This window comes from Orcinus orca, chromosome 12, assembly GCF_937001465.1.
Source record: "Orcinus orca chromosome 12, mOrcOrc1.1, whole genome shotgun sequence".
Classification (NCBI taxonomy): domain Eukaryota; kingdom Metazoa; phylum Chordata; class Mammalia; order Artiodactyla; family Delphinidae; genus Orcinus; species Orcinus orca.
The window spans coordinates 70,723,699-70,738,811 of NC_064570.1; the positions used below are offsets into that span (position 1 = coordinate 70,723,699).

The window sequence follows — 15,113 nt, forward strand, 5'->3', positions numbered from 1 at the left end:
ACTCAAAAAAAAAAAAAGTCCCCCAAATATTAGCTATAAAAACCCATGCCAAAGTGTATATTTTCTAAAGAGACACTGTGTCTCCCTTGGTCTGATCAAGCTGAAATTTGAACTGATCTAAAAATGGGGCAATTGTTAGAAAATGAAGAATCCAATACTTTAAAAAAAGAAAAAAATATATACCTTGATACCATGCTTCCCTGTGGTAGAGCTTTGATTAAAACTTGGGTCCAAACATTAGCACTGACCTTCAAAGCTAAATTGGCATACACTCCCTTTAAGAAGGTATCACTAACATTTTAAATTAGAACAGCTAAGAAGAAAAAGACAATTACATTCAGTCCTGTGCTTTCTTCTACTTTCATAGAGGATTGTGTTAGAAATTACAGGGAATTTGTCTGTCATCCTACTTTGTCTGTCATCCTCATTCATCCTACTTTGCTGCCTTTGTCAACATCCTGGTTCACCTATTACCACCTGAACTTCTGTAAGAGCTAAATGCTTTCCTAGTCTCATTTCAATTCACTATGCCCACCACCAGACTACCTTTTCCAAGGCCTTCTCTGTCCCCACATTCAAGCACCTCCAACAGTTCACACTGCCATCAAAATTAAGAACACATTTCTCAGCTTGGCTTTCAAGGTCCTCCATAATCTGCCCTAACATGCCTTCAGAGTTTTCTTTCTTATAATTCTCCAACAGGCAGCCTACGCTCCAGAACATACCTCCAGCTTTTCTGTGTCTAGACCCTTGGTTAGCATTTCCCTCCGCTTGGGTGTACTTCCCCCTCCCTTCTGGTTGAAATCCTGTCCACCCTTTCAAGGCTTATCTCTATCACAAAAGCATCTCTGATTTTCCTAACCCACACGGCTCCCTCCCTGCAATCTGACATCACTTTCTTCATAGCCCTCGTAGGACACTTCACTCAGACTTGTCTACCAGTTATTTATCTTCTCCTCCTAGAGTGGAGGGTCCCAGGGCAGGGCCTAAATCAAATGTTTCTTTATTAAAATTAAAAACCAAACTCTGTCAAAAGGGAAAAAAAAAAAAGACACATCTTACTTTGCAATCCGGGAGGAAAAGCCCAATTATTAGTAGGGTAGAATACATTCTCCAACAGAAACCTTAAAAGAATTTATCCTTAAATCAACAACCTTACCGGAAGAGTGTCATCCATTCAAATCATTACGGGAGATATGTAACTGGGAGCAACATGTATTACTTTTTAAACATAGCAAACCCGTCCCTGACCTCCATCAGTACATCAAATGAATAAAAAAGTATGACTGCATTGTAACGATGCCTCATTTATCTAATAGCGCTAGGATGTGAAGGGTTCACATGAGAGAGTTTTCTGAAAAAGTGGCTTCCTACTGCAGAAACAGCTCAGACACGCCCATAGCCTGGACCAGCTGAGAAATCCTCATGGGAAACTGACCTCCACTTCACCCAGGCCAGCAGAAGACACTTGGGCACAGTGGGGAGGTCATTTTGTGCCAGTTACCTGCACCTGGTAAACAGGTATGCAGCACGAAGAGAAAGCAAGGAGGGTATTAAAAACCCTATCAATTGGCAAAAGGAGCTTTTTGTGTCTGGCAGAATCCTCATTCCAAGTTACTGGTCTATCCACAGTGTATTTCCCTGAGAAACTTTGAAAAGTTGAGCATCTGCTCTTCTGTCTCAGAACAAGCTAAGTCATCCCCTCCTGGAAGATTCCATACCCTCTGCCACTGAAAAACATTCCACACTCTAATTATATCTGTTATGGATTGAATTGTGTACCCCCAAATCCATACATTGAAATCCTAACTTGCAATACTTCAGAACATGACCTTATGTGGATACAGGGTCAATGCAGATGTAATTAGATGGGGTCATATTAGAGTAGGGCAGGCCCCTCCTCCAATATGACCCATGTCCTTATAAAAACAGCAAGTTTGGACCCAGACAATCACACAGGAAGAATGCCATATAAAGATGAAGTCAGGGATCAGAGTGATGCCACCACAAGCCAAGCAACTCCAAGATTGCCAGCAAACCACCAGGAGAGAGGCGAGAGGCATGGGACAGCTTCCTCTTCAAGCCCAAAGAAGATATCCTGATCTTAAAGCTTAGCCTCCAGAACTGTGCGATAATAAATTTCTGTTGTTTACGCCACCCAGTTTGTTGAATTCTGTTTGGGCATCCCTAGCAAACTAATAGTGCTACTGGTGTCTTTCCATTTACTATACCACTGATCTACTGTGACAACCACCTCTTCAAGTAACCAAATTTCTTAAGAATGGTAAGTGTTGCACTAGCTCAACAAACACATACTGATGACCTCTATGTGCCAGGCACCAAGGACACAGCAGGGGACTGACATGGTCCCTGCCCTCATACAGGGGACAGTATCATCAGGATAACTGACAACAAACCAAAATTATACAATGATAAAATTACAACTGCGATAACAGCAATAAATGACACACTTCCTTTCTTCTTTAAACTGAGGATAGTGGATATACTGAACCCTGTCTAGATGACTCAAGGACATTGCTGTGGAGACCCAGTGCACAGCTGCAAGCCCTTAATTGTTTTTGCTTCTCTCCCAGATACCAGGCTGTAGGACACCATGAGATCTACTTCCATCAACTATCATTCTTTCTCTGCTCACTCTCTCCCAATCTATCCATTTCTAGCCTGGGGCTTCTAATTTGCTGTGGGCTAGAAAAATCAGGTAACTCATATTGCTAACAAGTGTGGATTAAGTAATAAAAAGTGCTGCAAGTGAGAACTAAGGATTTGGCTTTAATGTGGGTTTTCTGATTTACTTTAGATTCTCAGAGACCTTTTTTCCTACAGAATTCTGTTACACGGCACAAAGGTGGAACATTATTCCATGTAAACTAGGTGTTACTGAATAATTTTATTACTTTGGTATTAAATTACCTGGTAAACACTTGTTTTCTTTCAAAGGGAATACAGTACAGGGATGCTATGTGAACAGTGACTTAGGGAAGAAATACTGCCCTAATTCAGACCCAAATTCCGAATTAGAGAATTTATTGCCCAGTGTAAGGCATATTTTTGTTATCTAATTGCAAATCATATCACCAAATAACAGGACCAAGGGGCTGTACAGCATTACAACTGGAAACCCTAGCCAAAACGTTTTGCAGTACATAATAAATACCACCTACCTCTTATGCATATCCAACAATCATCTTTTTTGTTGTGTTTTTTAAGTTCTTCTTCAGTTACTTCAATTAATCTTCCTTTTAATCCTGTTAGGTCCTTTCCACTTTTGGTCAGTCGAATCCAATCCATAAGACTTCTGCCCTGTTTCAGAGGGACCTCAAAAAGGAACAGGGAAGAATTCAGTGTGGCTTTTTCGAGTCAGCTGCTTTCCCTTCCCCTTCCTGCTGCTGGTCCTCAGGCCACTTCATTATTGATTCCCACTCCAAAAGATAAGAAAACTCAAATATAACGATTCTAAAAGTCTTCTTCAGCTTTAGGACATGGTATCAGAATTATAAATGGAACCCTATATAAAGTACCTGGGCCATGAGGTGGGGCTTAGAAATTCTGGCACACAAATGTCCATCCAAATGGTATCATAGTACAAGGATAGTACTGAACCCAGAGTCAGAAAACAAATTTTGGTCCTGGCTCTACCGCTAATATGTTCTAGTCGCTTACCAATTTGGACCAAAATTTCTTTGCCTTAAAAATCAAGGGATTTGATAGAAGAAAACAGAAACTGGCTGAAGTTGATTTTCTGGATTTTCAACATACACAGAATATTAGAAATCACATGAGATGGTAATATGTTTTCTAAGAATCCACTGAGAAACAAAGGTTATCAAATAATGGAAAATAATAAAACGGTGGCTCCCCATATTCCTTATAATAATGTCTCTAAACTCACACTCTAGGGAAGGGGTTGGCAAACTGGCCTATGCCCGTTTCTGTATAGCCCTTGAGCTACGAGTAATTTCCACCCATGGTGGTGGTGCTGGTGGTGAAGAGACTGAATCCTTATGACGCCCTCAAAGCCTAAATTATTTATTACCTGGGCTTTGCACAAAACTTTGCTTTCTCCTGCCTAGAGGATTTAATAACAGGATGTTTGGGATTTTGTGGGTTTGGGGTTTTTTTACAAAATACATTTTCAAAGCTTTTGGATAAGAGGTACAATTAGTGTTTTAACCAGTTGAGACACCCTAGTGGAAATTTTTCAAGACATCTAACCTATATAACTAGTTTGTAACATAGTACCAGATAATTGTTTAACATAAAAGCAGTCATATTCAAGGAAGTTTATTGCTCTTTGCGTCCCCCCAAAACAGACTGAAATCCTAATCCTCAATGTGATGGTACTAGGAAATAGGGCCTCTGGTAGGTGATAAAGTTGTTGGGATTAGTGCCCTTATAAAACAGGCATTAGAGAGTTCCCTCACCCCTTCCGCCAAGTAAGGACACTAAAAAGATGGCTACAAACCAGGAATCGGGGTCTCACCAGACACAGAATTGGCCAGGGCATTGATCTTGACTTCCCAGTCGCCAGAAGTGTGAGAAAGAAGTTTCTGTTGTTTATAAGCCACCTACGATATTCGGTTAGAGCGGCCCGAAAGCACTAAAACGCACATCTCACTTTCCTGAATCGTATCTGTTGTAGATATTCAATTGCCCCCCAAATAACCAAGTTAATAGGTCTGTGGTGCCTTTCCAGCTTCACATTCCTTCTTACCAATCCACATCATCCCAATCTTACCATCGCTAAAACTCTCTAGGTCTCTTGGTCTTCATAAATGAAGTAAAGTGGGAGAATACATATGATCTTTCCCATCCCAAACCACTTCTTTCACCATTCTATCACCTGCAGGGTAGTTAAAGTAATCTTTTGGAAATGCAAATCTAATCTAGGACCCTCCCTCCTTCAGTGGCTCCTCAAAATCCTTATAGTAGTGTCTCTAAATGCCCTCGAGTGGTTTACTAGGCCCTTCCTTATCTGGTCATAGTTTACCTCACTAGCTCCACGTTTTAACTTTTGCCCCTTCCCATTCTATGCTTTTAGGTAAATGGAAACTGATTCCGCTCTCTCCCCCACAGACATTACTTCCTCCAGAAGCCTTTTCTGACCCCGACTCCTTCAAGGTCATAACAGACTGTTACAGTCCCTATGGTATTTATAACTGCCTCTTTACTAGTCTGTGAAGCCTGCTGGACTAAACTCTTTGACAACAGAGATGTTGGGGCCCAGGGCAGGCCATGCAAGAGGAACACTTTGACTGTCCTCTTTATCTCCCTGAAAGCAGGAAATAAATCTCCCATGTGAAAGGTGCCCTCCCTCTACTGGGAGGTAGAAACACATCCTTCTCACCAGAGATAGGAAATTCAGGGCCAAGAAGCCTGTAAACAAATCTTGTTATTTGTTTACTAATTTACCACCCAAGCCCAAACTTTGCTCAAATTCCTTACCAATTCAGTATCCAGACCTAAGTTTCTTTGTCCCATCAATTCCTCTCAAATGTACTGTCTGTCTGAAAAGTATAAAAGTGCCAGCTTTGGCCACTCCTTAGTGTAATAGGGAAGAATCTATTACAAGTTAATCACTAAAGGGATGTCGCCTATAAGTTTAAATTATACCTAATGGCCCATCTCTGGGAACCCGGCTATCCGGGCAATGAGCATTAAGCTAAAATACCTTTGTTTAGCTCACAGGAAACATCCTGACCAGGCCCACCTGCGAATGACTGCAGAGACGAAGAAATTAACACATCCTCTCTGGAGGCTGATGGGAAACAGGGAATGTTTGACTTTACTCCCTCCCCTTCTAGTATAAAAGAAGCCTGAATTCTAACTCAGGCAAGATGGTTCTTTGGGGGATGAGCCCACCAGCTTCTCCGTTTGCCGGCTTTTCAAATAAAGTCATGATTCCTTGCCCCAGCAATCTGTCTCCCCCTTATTGGCCTGTCGTGCTGCGAGCAGTACGAGCTTAGACTCATAACATTAGATCCCATTTCTACAAGACTTCTGTGCATGCCAATTATGTTTGTTTCTTTTTCTCCTGCTAATCTGTCTTGTGTCAATTCTGTAGAAATTTCCCCCTCCCCAACAGAGATCACATCTTCAGCATACGGTAGGGTCTCAATAAATACGGTACTGAGACCCAAATATGGTAGGGTCTCCATGTCTCTGCTTCTTATTTGTAGAAAAAGCTTCAGTCTCCTAGGCCTTCGCAGAGTTCCAAAGAGCAGAATCAAACAGCTAATGACTACAGAAGTGAGAAAATGCAGAAACCAAGGAAAAGTAGTCAAGCAAGAAAACTACTAAGAGCTTGAACAACAGTCACAGGACTCCTAGTCCCTCCTGAAGAGATACACACAACAACATGATGCATATCCTTGAGTTCTTTTACAGCAACCAGGACCCCAAGGGATAGAAACTGCTGACCACAAACACAAAGGCCCCAGCCTGGCTGGAACAAGAATGTTGTGGATTGAGATTTCTAAAATATCACCATGTTACCTCACCACCAACCAAACAGAAGAATGTCCGCAAGCTAATCATGCTCCCTGGACCCTCACCCCAAATGTTGCCTTTGATAACGCTTGCCTGAAAGCCATCGGGGAATCTGGGTGTTCTGGGCACTAGCTGCCCGTTCTCCTTGCTTGGCGCCCTGCAAATAAACGCTGCACTTTCCTCCACCACAACCCAGTATCAGGAGACGGCCTTCGCTGCGCGTCGGGAAAACGAACTCAAGTTCAGTTCAGCAACAATTTCACAAAGGGGGAAAAAATCGTCTGAGTTTTCTCTTGAATTGCAGAATAATCGCATTTTATTCTCTTTCTGGACCCAAAGACTCACCTTTTCCATCACCACCTGAGGAAACGTTTGTCTTTGCCTCTAAGTTTTCTCCTTTAAATGATACTGAGAACATGGCTGGTAGTTTTAATGGAGAAGGGCAGCAACTCTCATATTCTAATCCAGAGATGCTTTCTTTGAAAAGGCTCTACTATTCAGCCAAGCACTTAGCTTAAGGAGAGAAGCAGGTCAAACACCAAGGAGACGAGGACACACGACTGGATGGCTGCATAATATATGCAGCAATAAGTGAAAAGTCACAGTCAGAGTCACATCACATCAAGCCTACTGGGTCCAAGGCAGCATTTCTTAACCAGTTTTCTTTTCTGTGAAATGGAGATAACGAAAGCACCCACTTCATAGGATCATTAGAAAGATTAAACAAGTTAATACATGTAAAGCACTGAGGTCTTCAGTAAGCACTAAATAAATCTCAGTTTTATTATTATTACAGTTGGGGTGATAGACTTCTGAAAATCTAATGAAAGCTACAGATCCCTGAACCCATAATTGTGATCTAGAGTCAAACTCCAGGTCCATGTGGAGAACATAGAGAAAGTTGGTGAAGTTCCCAAATGATGTCAATGCTAAGGCTCAAGAGTCCAGAAATAAAAAAGGAGCGGCCCGAGTAGGTGGAAGTCTTGCAAACAAAACATGAAGATGTGGTTATTGAATGAGGAACTAACAATCAACAGAAACAAGCAGCATTCATGTTGCAATGAACACAGGAAACAATTCTATTAAATTCTGCAAATATAAAACACATTTGTGTTCCACCTGTTGGTAACAGAAGCTACGTGCAACAAAAAGTTAAAGAGTATTATATTAGCTTCAGAGTCAGCAAATGACATCAGTAGAAAAGGCAGTGATAAAACAATCAGGTACCAGAGGAAGACAGAAAGGCAGTGTGACTTGGAGAAGCGTCCGTAAACCTAACTGGAGGTTTGCAGACACTTGTTCTCGCTTCTCCAATCTTCCCTAGCTCCCGGAGTCCCCACCCTTGGCGGGATGATCACTGGTCTCTGTCGCTAGTGCTCAGCCTTTCCTCTCTTCTAGGGAACTCACATCGCTCACAACCCCTTCGGAAAGTGAACAAAAGAACGGAGAGGAGATTATGTTTAAGGAAGGAAGCTAATACTGAATCCCTACAATATAGGACGCACAGAGCCTGGCCCTATCATATATCTGAATTTAATTAATGGGGAAAGAGTTGGAAGAAGGGAACTGACAGAACGGGATAATGGGATGGGAAAGAAAAGGGGCCAGTACGTAACAGGGAGGGAGGTTAGTAGAGTTCGAGGACTGGAAACGGCATGGGATCTGAAAGAGATCGCCAGCAAGGGCGGGAGGGAACGAAAGCTAGAGGTGGGGACAGGAGGTGGGAGAGGGTACGGAAGGAGAGAAAGGACTGTGCCGGAGCATGAAACGCTGGCGAGAAGGGAGGGCTGCGGCACGAGACCGCCGGAGTCACCCGCTTACCTTGCTACGCCCCCCGGAGGAGACGCGCTGCTGCGAGCTGGGGCCCGGGAAAGACTGGGAAGGGACGTTCAGCATCCTGGAGTCTTAGCCCGGGCCCTGCCCGGGGTACGCCGCCCGACGGAATAGCTCGGTGCGACCCCTCCAGGTAACACCTCCGGCTCCGGCTCCGAGGCCGGGCAGAGGCCAAGCCCCCGACCCACTTCCGGGGTCGCCCGGGGTGAGGCGCGCCATGACGCAGAACGTCGAGGACGCGAGGGGCGGAGCCAACGAGACCAACGGAGAGCCGGCGGGGGTGGAATCAGGGCAAAGTACGCATGCTCCGTTCGTTCCGCACCCTGAATTTCAGCACCGCAAAGAGGTGACAGCTGTTCCGTGGAAAGATTAAAGGGTGAAGCTGTTCCTAAGCCTTGGTGCTGACTGAATCTGAGAATAAATTCTTGGAGACGCCTGTTAACCCAGAACACAAGTGTCTGCCCATTGTTGAAGCACTACCATCACACTGCTTGAATATGGAATAAGGCATTTTGATTTCTCAGAAACTCTCTCTTCTAAGGCACCACGCTGTACAGGAAAGAGAACCTTTAAGAGTTAAGATGTCAAATGCAAACAGTCACTCCTGCTAGGTGAAAAGAACACTTCACCTTTAAGAACTCTCGCTAATGATTAACGAATGAGTCGCAGAGGTTAGTAAAGTCTCTTTCTGCTCCATTCACCCACTCACAAGATCTTCCTCCTCATCTAACTTCCTCTCTTCCCTGAAAGATAAAGGGGACTGAGAACTGATGCAGCCTTTGTCCAAATGTAGCGCTGAACAGCTAGCCACGTTCAAGAGTCAGATAGGTTTCGTTTGGATGCCACCGCTGCAGCTACTAAATGAGCATCCTTCTGCAGGTTACTTTAGTATCTCAATGCCTCATTTCCCATCTGCATAATGGATTTAGGTTTTAGTAAGAATTAAGTGAGACGTCAAGTGCAAATTACCTAGCACAGTGCCTGGCTAATAGTAGGCACTCAATAAATGTGACTGTGGCTTTTCATACTATTCCACCCTATTAATGACAGCAGCACAAATACTGTGCAGGTAAACACCAGTCCCTAATACTCAAGGTCCAGATTGGTGACCTGGTGGTTTTTTTGCATATCTCTTGGGGAACACACATATCCTGAGAGCAGAACCCAGTAAAAGAAGAAGTTTTCAGGAAAGGAAATATAGTTCTAAGTAACTCTCCAACCTCCTGCCATTACTAACTTTTCCTGACTCTGAAACATGGTTTGAACTTGCTCTATTTCAATTCCTTTGTCCTTAAAGTGCCTGGAAATCAATGCTTATATTTCAATTGCTTGCCACTGCAAAGATTGTATTTGAGCTAAAAGAACTTCATGATCATAGTTTACTATGTTACCTCTCCCATGCAAAGTGCTCCTGTTTTCTCTTTCATTAAAAGATGATGTATTCTTCTATAAGTCTATGTTTAACAAAAAAAAAAAACTAATCTCTAAGAATTTCTTATTTCACTTCCTATGTGAAAATCGTTACATGAGTATCAGGAGCAGGGAACCACAGCAGCGATGGAAGGTGATGCAGTTGGAGAATGTCTCCTATCTGCCAAATTTCCTAGCTCCCTCGTGGACAGAAATGGAAAAAAAAATACTATCAAATTCTGGCCTTTTGTGTCCCCTTTTTTAGACTCCATGTAAGTCACATCCATTTAAATGTTTTGTTTTAATTCTGGGGATCCCTCAATGTAGTGCCATAAGTACTAAACACCCATGCTATTTTACTACTGGATTTGAGGACAGCAGAAGGGTATTAAAGTAAGAATTACTTGACTCATCATTCATTAAAATCCCTACAATTTAATAGCCCTAACATTGATTCCCAATCTCAATTATAGACAATGATTTACAACATTTTCACCATCTACTAGCTAATACATAATAATAATGTGTGATTGGAAACATAAGAGGATTGTCCTCATTATCTAGTAAGATAATATTCATCTGTAACTACAACATCCAATGGGGCTCGGTAGGAAATACCAGATGTCACAAGATTCAGTCTTGAAAATTAAATATTGTCTTTCTTTGAAAAGTTTTATTTTCAAAATTATAACTGAAGATAAATTTGTAATTTGATGAAGAGAACCAAATTATCTTTTATAAGCCCCAAATGTTTATAATACAATCAAGGTTCCATTATAAATAAAACCTATTTTTAAATTCCAACATTGAATTATAGTGTAGGGATAAAAAAGGCCAAACTACCATAGTAATTACTAAATAGTTCATTTTATTAATAATTTATATACAAATAAGTTAATTTAAAAGGATTATGATACATTTGTACACTAATCTAATTTGTACCTACAAGCTTTGAATGTCATCAAAAGTAATCAGATTAATTTTCACAGATCAGCTCCTCAATTTCTTCTTCGCTATCAGAATCTTCATAAAATGAAATTGTGGCTTGAATTGGAAATTTTTTCAGAAGAACTTCTGCTTCTTGATATAAGTAATCGTAACACTTTGATTTTGGCCAAAATAGTCTGAAAGAAGCAGACAACATAATATGCTTTATTTTTTTCACATTCAGAATCCTTCTACTCATGAAACGTTCAAATTTCAAAATCTCCATATATTTAACAACTGATTTATGCATTTAGATAGTTTAAAATGCTACTATCACAGCTTTCATGGAGTCTACTTGACAAAGTATCAATAACTGGTTAATTACTTTAAATCTTTATCCAAGCTATAAATTGGACCAAACAAATTGACACTAAACCCTTCATGAGCATAAGATCAATCTTTAACTTACTTCAGGCATTATGGATATATTTGTTCTTACAAAATACAGAAGAAGGTTTGTCTTCCAAATTCCTTTGGGGAAAAAAATGAATCCTACCATGACATTAAAAATTGTGATGATAGCCAACTTTATAAAGACATCAAAGTATTATGCATCTTACACATAGGCATAAATTACCTAGTATTTTGCTTGAAACTCAGACTTAGCTCTTAGTTACAGATGGAACCAAATCAAGTTTAGAAAAGTACAAAAAGCAACCTTTTCAAAAGGCTACCTCTGACCCCAACCTCGAGCCCATCTCTCTCCCCTTTGCCCACCCAACTAAATTTTGGAACACCATATTAAGATGTTGAGAATTAGACTGGTTTTATACAAATAATTTGTATGTAAACGTGATTACCTCAAAACTTCAAATTTCCAACAAATATTAATCTTGCCATCTGATCTTCTATTATTTTTCATCCAAGTAAAATAAAAGGACAAGGCTGAATCACCAGCTACAGTACACAGTATTTTAGTATACAATAAATAGCCCCACATACCCATATAATAGACTGATTCTAACAAAGAGAAAGTTACATATGTTCACTATACTCTATTTTAAAAGGCAAAAAAGTAGGCCGTGTAGTTTATAAACGTTTCTAGCCAAATAGTTTTTTTTTAAGCTTATCAACTGGGTGCCTAAATAAACAACCATCAGTAATTCAGTCATTCAATAAATATTTTAGTGATCTCTTGCGTCAAGCATAATTCAAAGATGAATAAATCATGGTCCCTACCTTCATGAAGTTGACAACTGAGTAAAAAGAATCAGAAACACACATTACTACTCAAGATAGAACTTAATAAAAATACAATAAACTTAAGAGAAATACAAAGAAACTGCTACAGTAGTTCAAAAACGGAAGTGTTTATATAGGAAGCAGTTGATTTTCTAATGTGTAAAACTGCCAAACCCAAAGAACGTTGTTTAATTGTTGTCACACTCTCTCTCCCCCGGAATCTCTCACTGGCCATTTTTCTTCCAGGAACTTCATACTTTACTGAATTCTCCCCTGTTCTGAGTGATTCTTCCCAGTCACCTTTGTGGACCTCTCTTTCTCTATAGACAGGTTAGATGCTGGCCTTCCCCCACCATTTTATCAAGAGTGATCATTTCTCCTCTCTCACTCCTCCAGATGACCTGACCCACTGCCATGATTTCCCCAATTTACCAAAGGTTCCCAAGTCTGTCTGTATTTCCACTTAAGAACTTGACTTTGGACCACGAACCTGTATATGCTGCTCTCTACTGGAATATCTACTTGGAGGCACCATAGGCACATTAAATATGACAAATGGAAAATTCGACTCAGTATCTTGATCTACAGTTCCACCAACTTGCGCGTCATTCTGTCTTTTTACTTCTACTTTACCTACCCTATCCAATACATCATAAGCCTAATCTACTGTGTCACCTAAGTATTCCCCAGATTCACCCAGTCCCATCCTCGCTTCCAATGCCTGAACTGCAATAACTTCCAATTTCACTTTTGGTGTTCTAACTAAAGCTATATACCATTTCCTTAGTGATTTTTCTGAAACATAAATCTGATCACATTACTCTTTTGGTTAAAATGCTTTGAGTAATCCCCAATACCATCTACAGAATAAAGTCGATGAGTTCCCAATGCCACATACAGGATCAGGACAAAACTCTTGTACCAAGGTGTACAAGACCTGGCCTCTGGCTTCCCTGGTGAAATGACCACAGCTTCACACACCCAAATGCCAGTTCCTTGATGCTCCCAGAAGGAACCATGCTGTTCTCTTTTTCTATGCTATTTCTTCTGCTCCCACGTTCCCGACCTACCATCCATCTGGTTAACTTCAAGACTCAACCAGGTAATCACACCTATGATACACACTTCCCTGACCCTTCTCCACCCCCTCTGACAGAGTTAGTTATAAAATTGACCAAGCTAAACTATTAAAACACTTCCAAAGGGCTGTGATTATTTTTTTCTCTGTCCTTCACAAGTTCTAGCAAAGGGTGGAAATTAATTAACATGTATCGACTACTATGTGCTATTATAAACATATACACATTCTACAAACATTATATAGCTCTTCATCTAACAGCTCTCTAAGGCAGGCAAACTGCAGAATTAACTTTCCACCTGATTAAAAGCTACAAAGAATCTTGCAGGAAGGCTGACTTCCCAGTAGCTAGGAACAGTAAACTAGCTCCTAATTGTTAGGTCAAATAACTGTTGGTCCCTTTTGTGATCCTTAGTAGTCTTTAGGATTTTCATCATATTTCCTTTTTGTCTTACACGTCAAGCTCGATTTGTTCAGTTTGCTGTAAACCATGATTGTGAATACCATTCTTCCTTCTGGTTTGCAAGAGAAAAAGAATATACACACTCTGCCTGGTGTGAAGTCAATTTCACTTGAACCCTTTGGCATTAAAAAGAAATTGTTTTGCAGGCACAAGATGTCACCTTTCTACTTTTACTAACACCGCCCGCTTTCCCTCTTCATAATATATTTTTTAAGTGTTTACTAAGTGTGCACTGATTAACAGTTCTTTCAGGGGAGAGCGTGAGCTCCTACATTTTCCAGTTCCATGAGTAAAGGACCTCTGGGACGAGGAAGATTAAAGAAACGTTAAAGATAGGTTTTCCAAAAGAGAAAAACTTCAGGACCAGCTGCTGAGCAGGGCCGGACGAGGCCCCCGGCTCTTCCCTGTGGCTGCAGACAGACCTTCGATGAGGCCTGTCACTCACCTGACTGGGTGTCTGTAGCGGGAAAGCTTTTCTGAGGCGTCCGTTATTCCGGGGCCATCTGGCATCTGGGGGTGTAAGGAAATGGATCGAAGTTAGCACTCACCTTCTAAAAAAACTGCAAACCCTGGCGACCAGGCTTTCCTCTCGTCTGCGGGGAATGTGACCGCGGGGCTCTCAGTAGCCTCGCTCCCGGCCCGATCTGTTCGTGCCAGTAGCTCTGGAGGACGCACTCGTCGCTTCAGCACCGACAGGGCCACCGGTATGGCCACCAGCAGGCGCGATCTTAAGCGAGGGGAAGGCCTGGCGCGCGTCTCCCTGGGGCCCGGCGTAGCCTGCGTTGATCGATCAACAGCGCCCCCGGGATGCGCGGCTCACTCACCGCCTCCGCGGCGTGGTGCGGCGCCTCTTCCTCCTCGCCACTGTCTTCCACCCACGGTCTCCAGAAGCCTGCGGATCTGCGAGGTGGGCAGCGGAAGGCGCGCAGAGGAGCAGTGAGCCCCGACCCGGGAGAACCGACCGCATCTGAGCGAGGGCCTAGAGGGTGCGGGGGTGAGAGAGAGGAGGGGAGGAGCTGGGGAGGCGCAGGCGGGAGGGATGGAGCGGGGGAGGCGCAGGGCGGGACAGAGACGCGGTACCCGGGGTCCGCGCCCCCGCGCCGCGTCTGGCGTTCGGTAGCGGCTGGCAGCTGGAGGCGGCAGCGCGCGCGCTGGCCGCCTGGGATCTCCGTGGTCTCCGCGATCTCCATGGGCAGGCTGGCCCCTGGCACCCACCCGGCCCGAGCCCGAAGCCTTATATAGCCCCCGCGGCCCGCTACATCTTTACACGTCCTCTCCCTCTCCTCCCCTCTCTCCGCGTAAACAAAAAGGCTGCGCGTCAAGGCGCAGCGGCCCGAACCCCGGGGGCGAACGCGTGCAACTCCCAAATGGCCCGGGGAGCGGGTTTGTCAAGCGAGTGTTAATCGCTCTTCCACACTTGTCTGCGGGGGGTGGAAAACAACATTCGCCCGAGCGACCAGTTTCCTAGTGAAGAGGCTAGGACGGGTCAAACTTAAGCGATTCTACACGTTTTGTGTATTACTGCAAAAAAAGGCCGAGTGGCGGGTCATTACTGCTCGACAGTCTCACGGCTTTTCGCCTTCAGCAAATGCCACTGGTTCTGCACTCCTTACGAAAGGAATATCGGTTTGAGGAGGATTTGTTTGTTTTTTA

General features: G+C 42.8%; 2 protein-coding genes across 7 annotated transcripts in view; both read right to left on the reverse strand.

Annotated features, from left to right (window-relative positions):
* LOC101277426 (cytochrome b5 reductase 4) overlaps positions 1-8,548 on the reverse strand; it is an 84,260-nt gene extending 75,712 nt beyond the window's left edge. For 3 of the 6 annotated variants that reach the window (XM_033428515.2, XM_049695357.1, XM_033428512.2), the window contains exons 1-2: positions 8,329-8,548; positions 3,183-3,336 (exon numbers count right to left, since the gene is read on the reverse strand). In XM_033428515.2, coding sequence (XP_033284406.1) covers positions 3,183-3,336; positions 8,329-8,403 — 229 coding nt within the window. In that variant the 5' untranslated portion in view covers positions 8,404-8,548. Of the gene's footprint in view, positions 1-3,182; positions 3,337-8,328 lie in introns of those variants that run through there. The other 3 variants (XM_033428514.2, XM_004270070.3, XM_033428516.2) reach the window with 2 other exon arrangements.
* A 2,030-nt stretch (positions 8,549-10,578) lies between these two features.
* On the reverse strand, positions 10,579-14,829 carry RIPPLY2 (ripply transcriptional repressor 2). Its single transcript, XM_033428517.2, has 3 exons — positions 14,285-14,829; positions 13,906-13,970; positions 10,579-10,874 (listed from the first exon to the last, which is right to left on the reverse strand). Exons 1-3 carry the CDS (start codon positions 14,648-14,650, stop codon positions 10,727-10,729), a joined length of 579 nt encoding a protein of 192 aa, XP_033284408.1. The 5' UTR covers positions 14,651-14,829; the 3' UTR covers positions 10,579-10,726.
* Between the last annotated feature and the right edge of the window lie 284 nt (positions 14,830-15,113).

Coding starts and splice junctions, on each gene's coding strand:
- RIPPLY2 (XM_033428517.2), bottom strand. CDS start 14,650: ATGGAGATCGCGGAGACCACGGAGATCCCAGGCGGCCAGCGCGCGCGC. Junction 13,971..14,284: donor CGCACCACGCCGCGGAGGCG/GTGAGTGAGCCG, acceptor TTACACCCCCAG/ATGCCAGATGGCCCCGGAAT. Junction 10,875..13,905: donor CGCTACAGACACCCAGTCAG/GTGAGTGACAGG, acceptor TGCTTCTTTCAG/ACTATTTTGGCCAAAATCAA.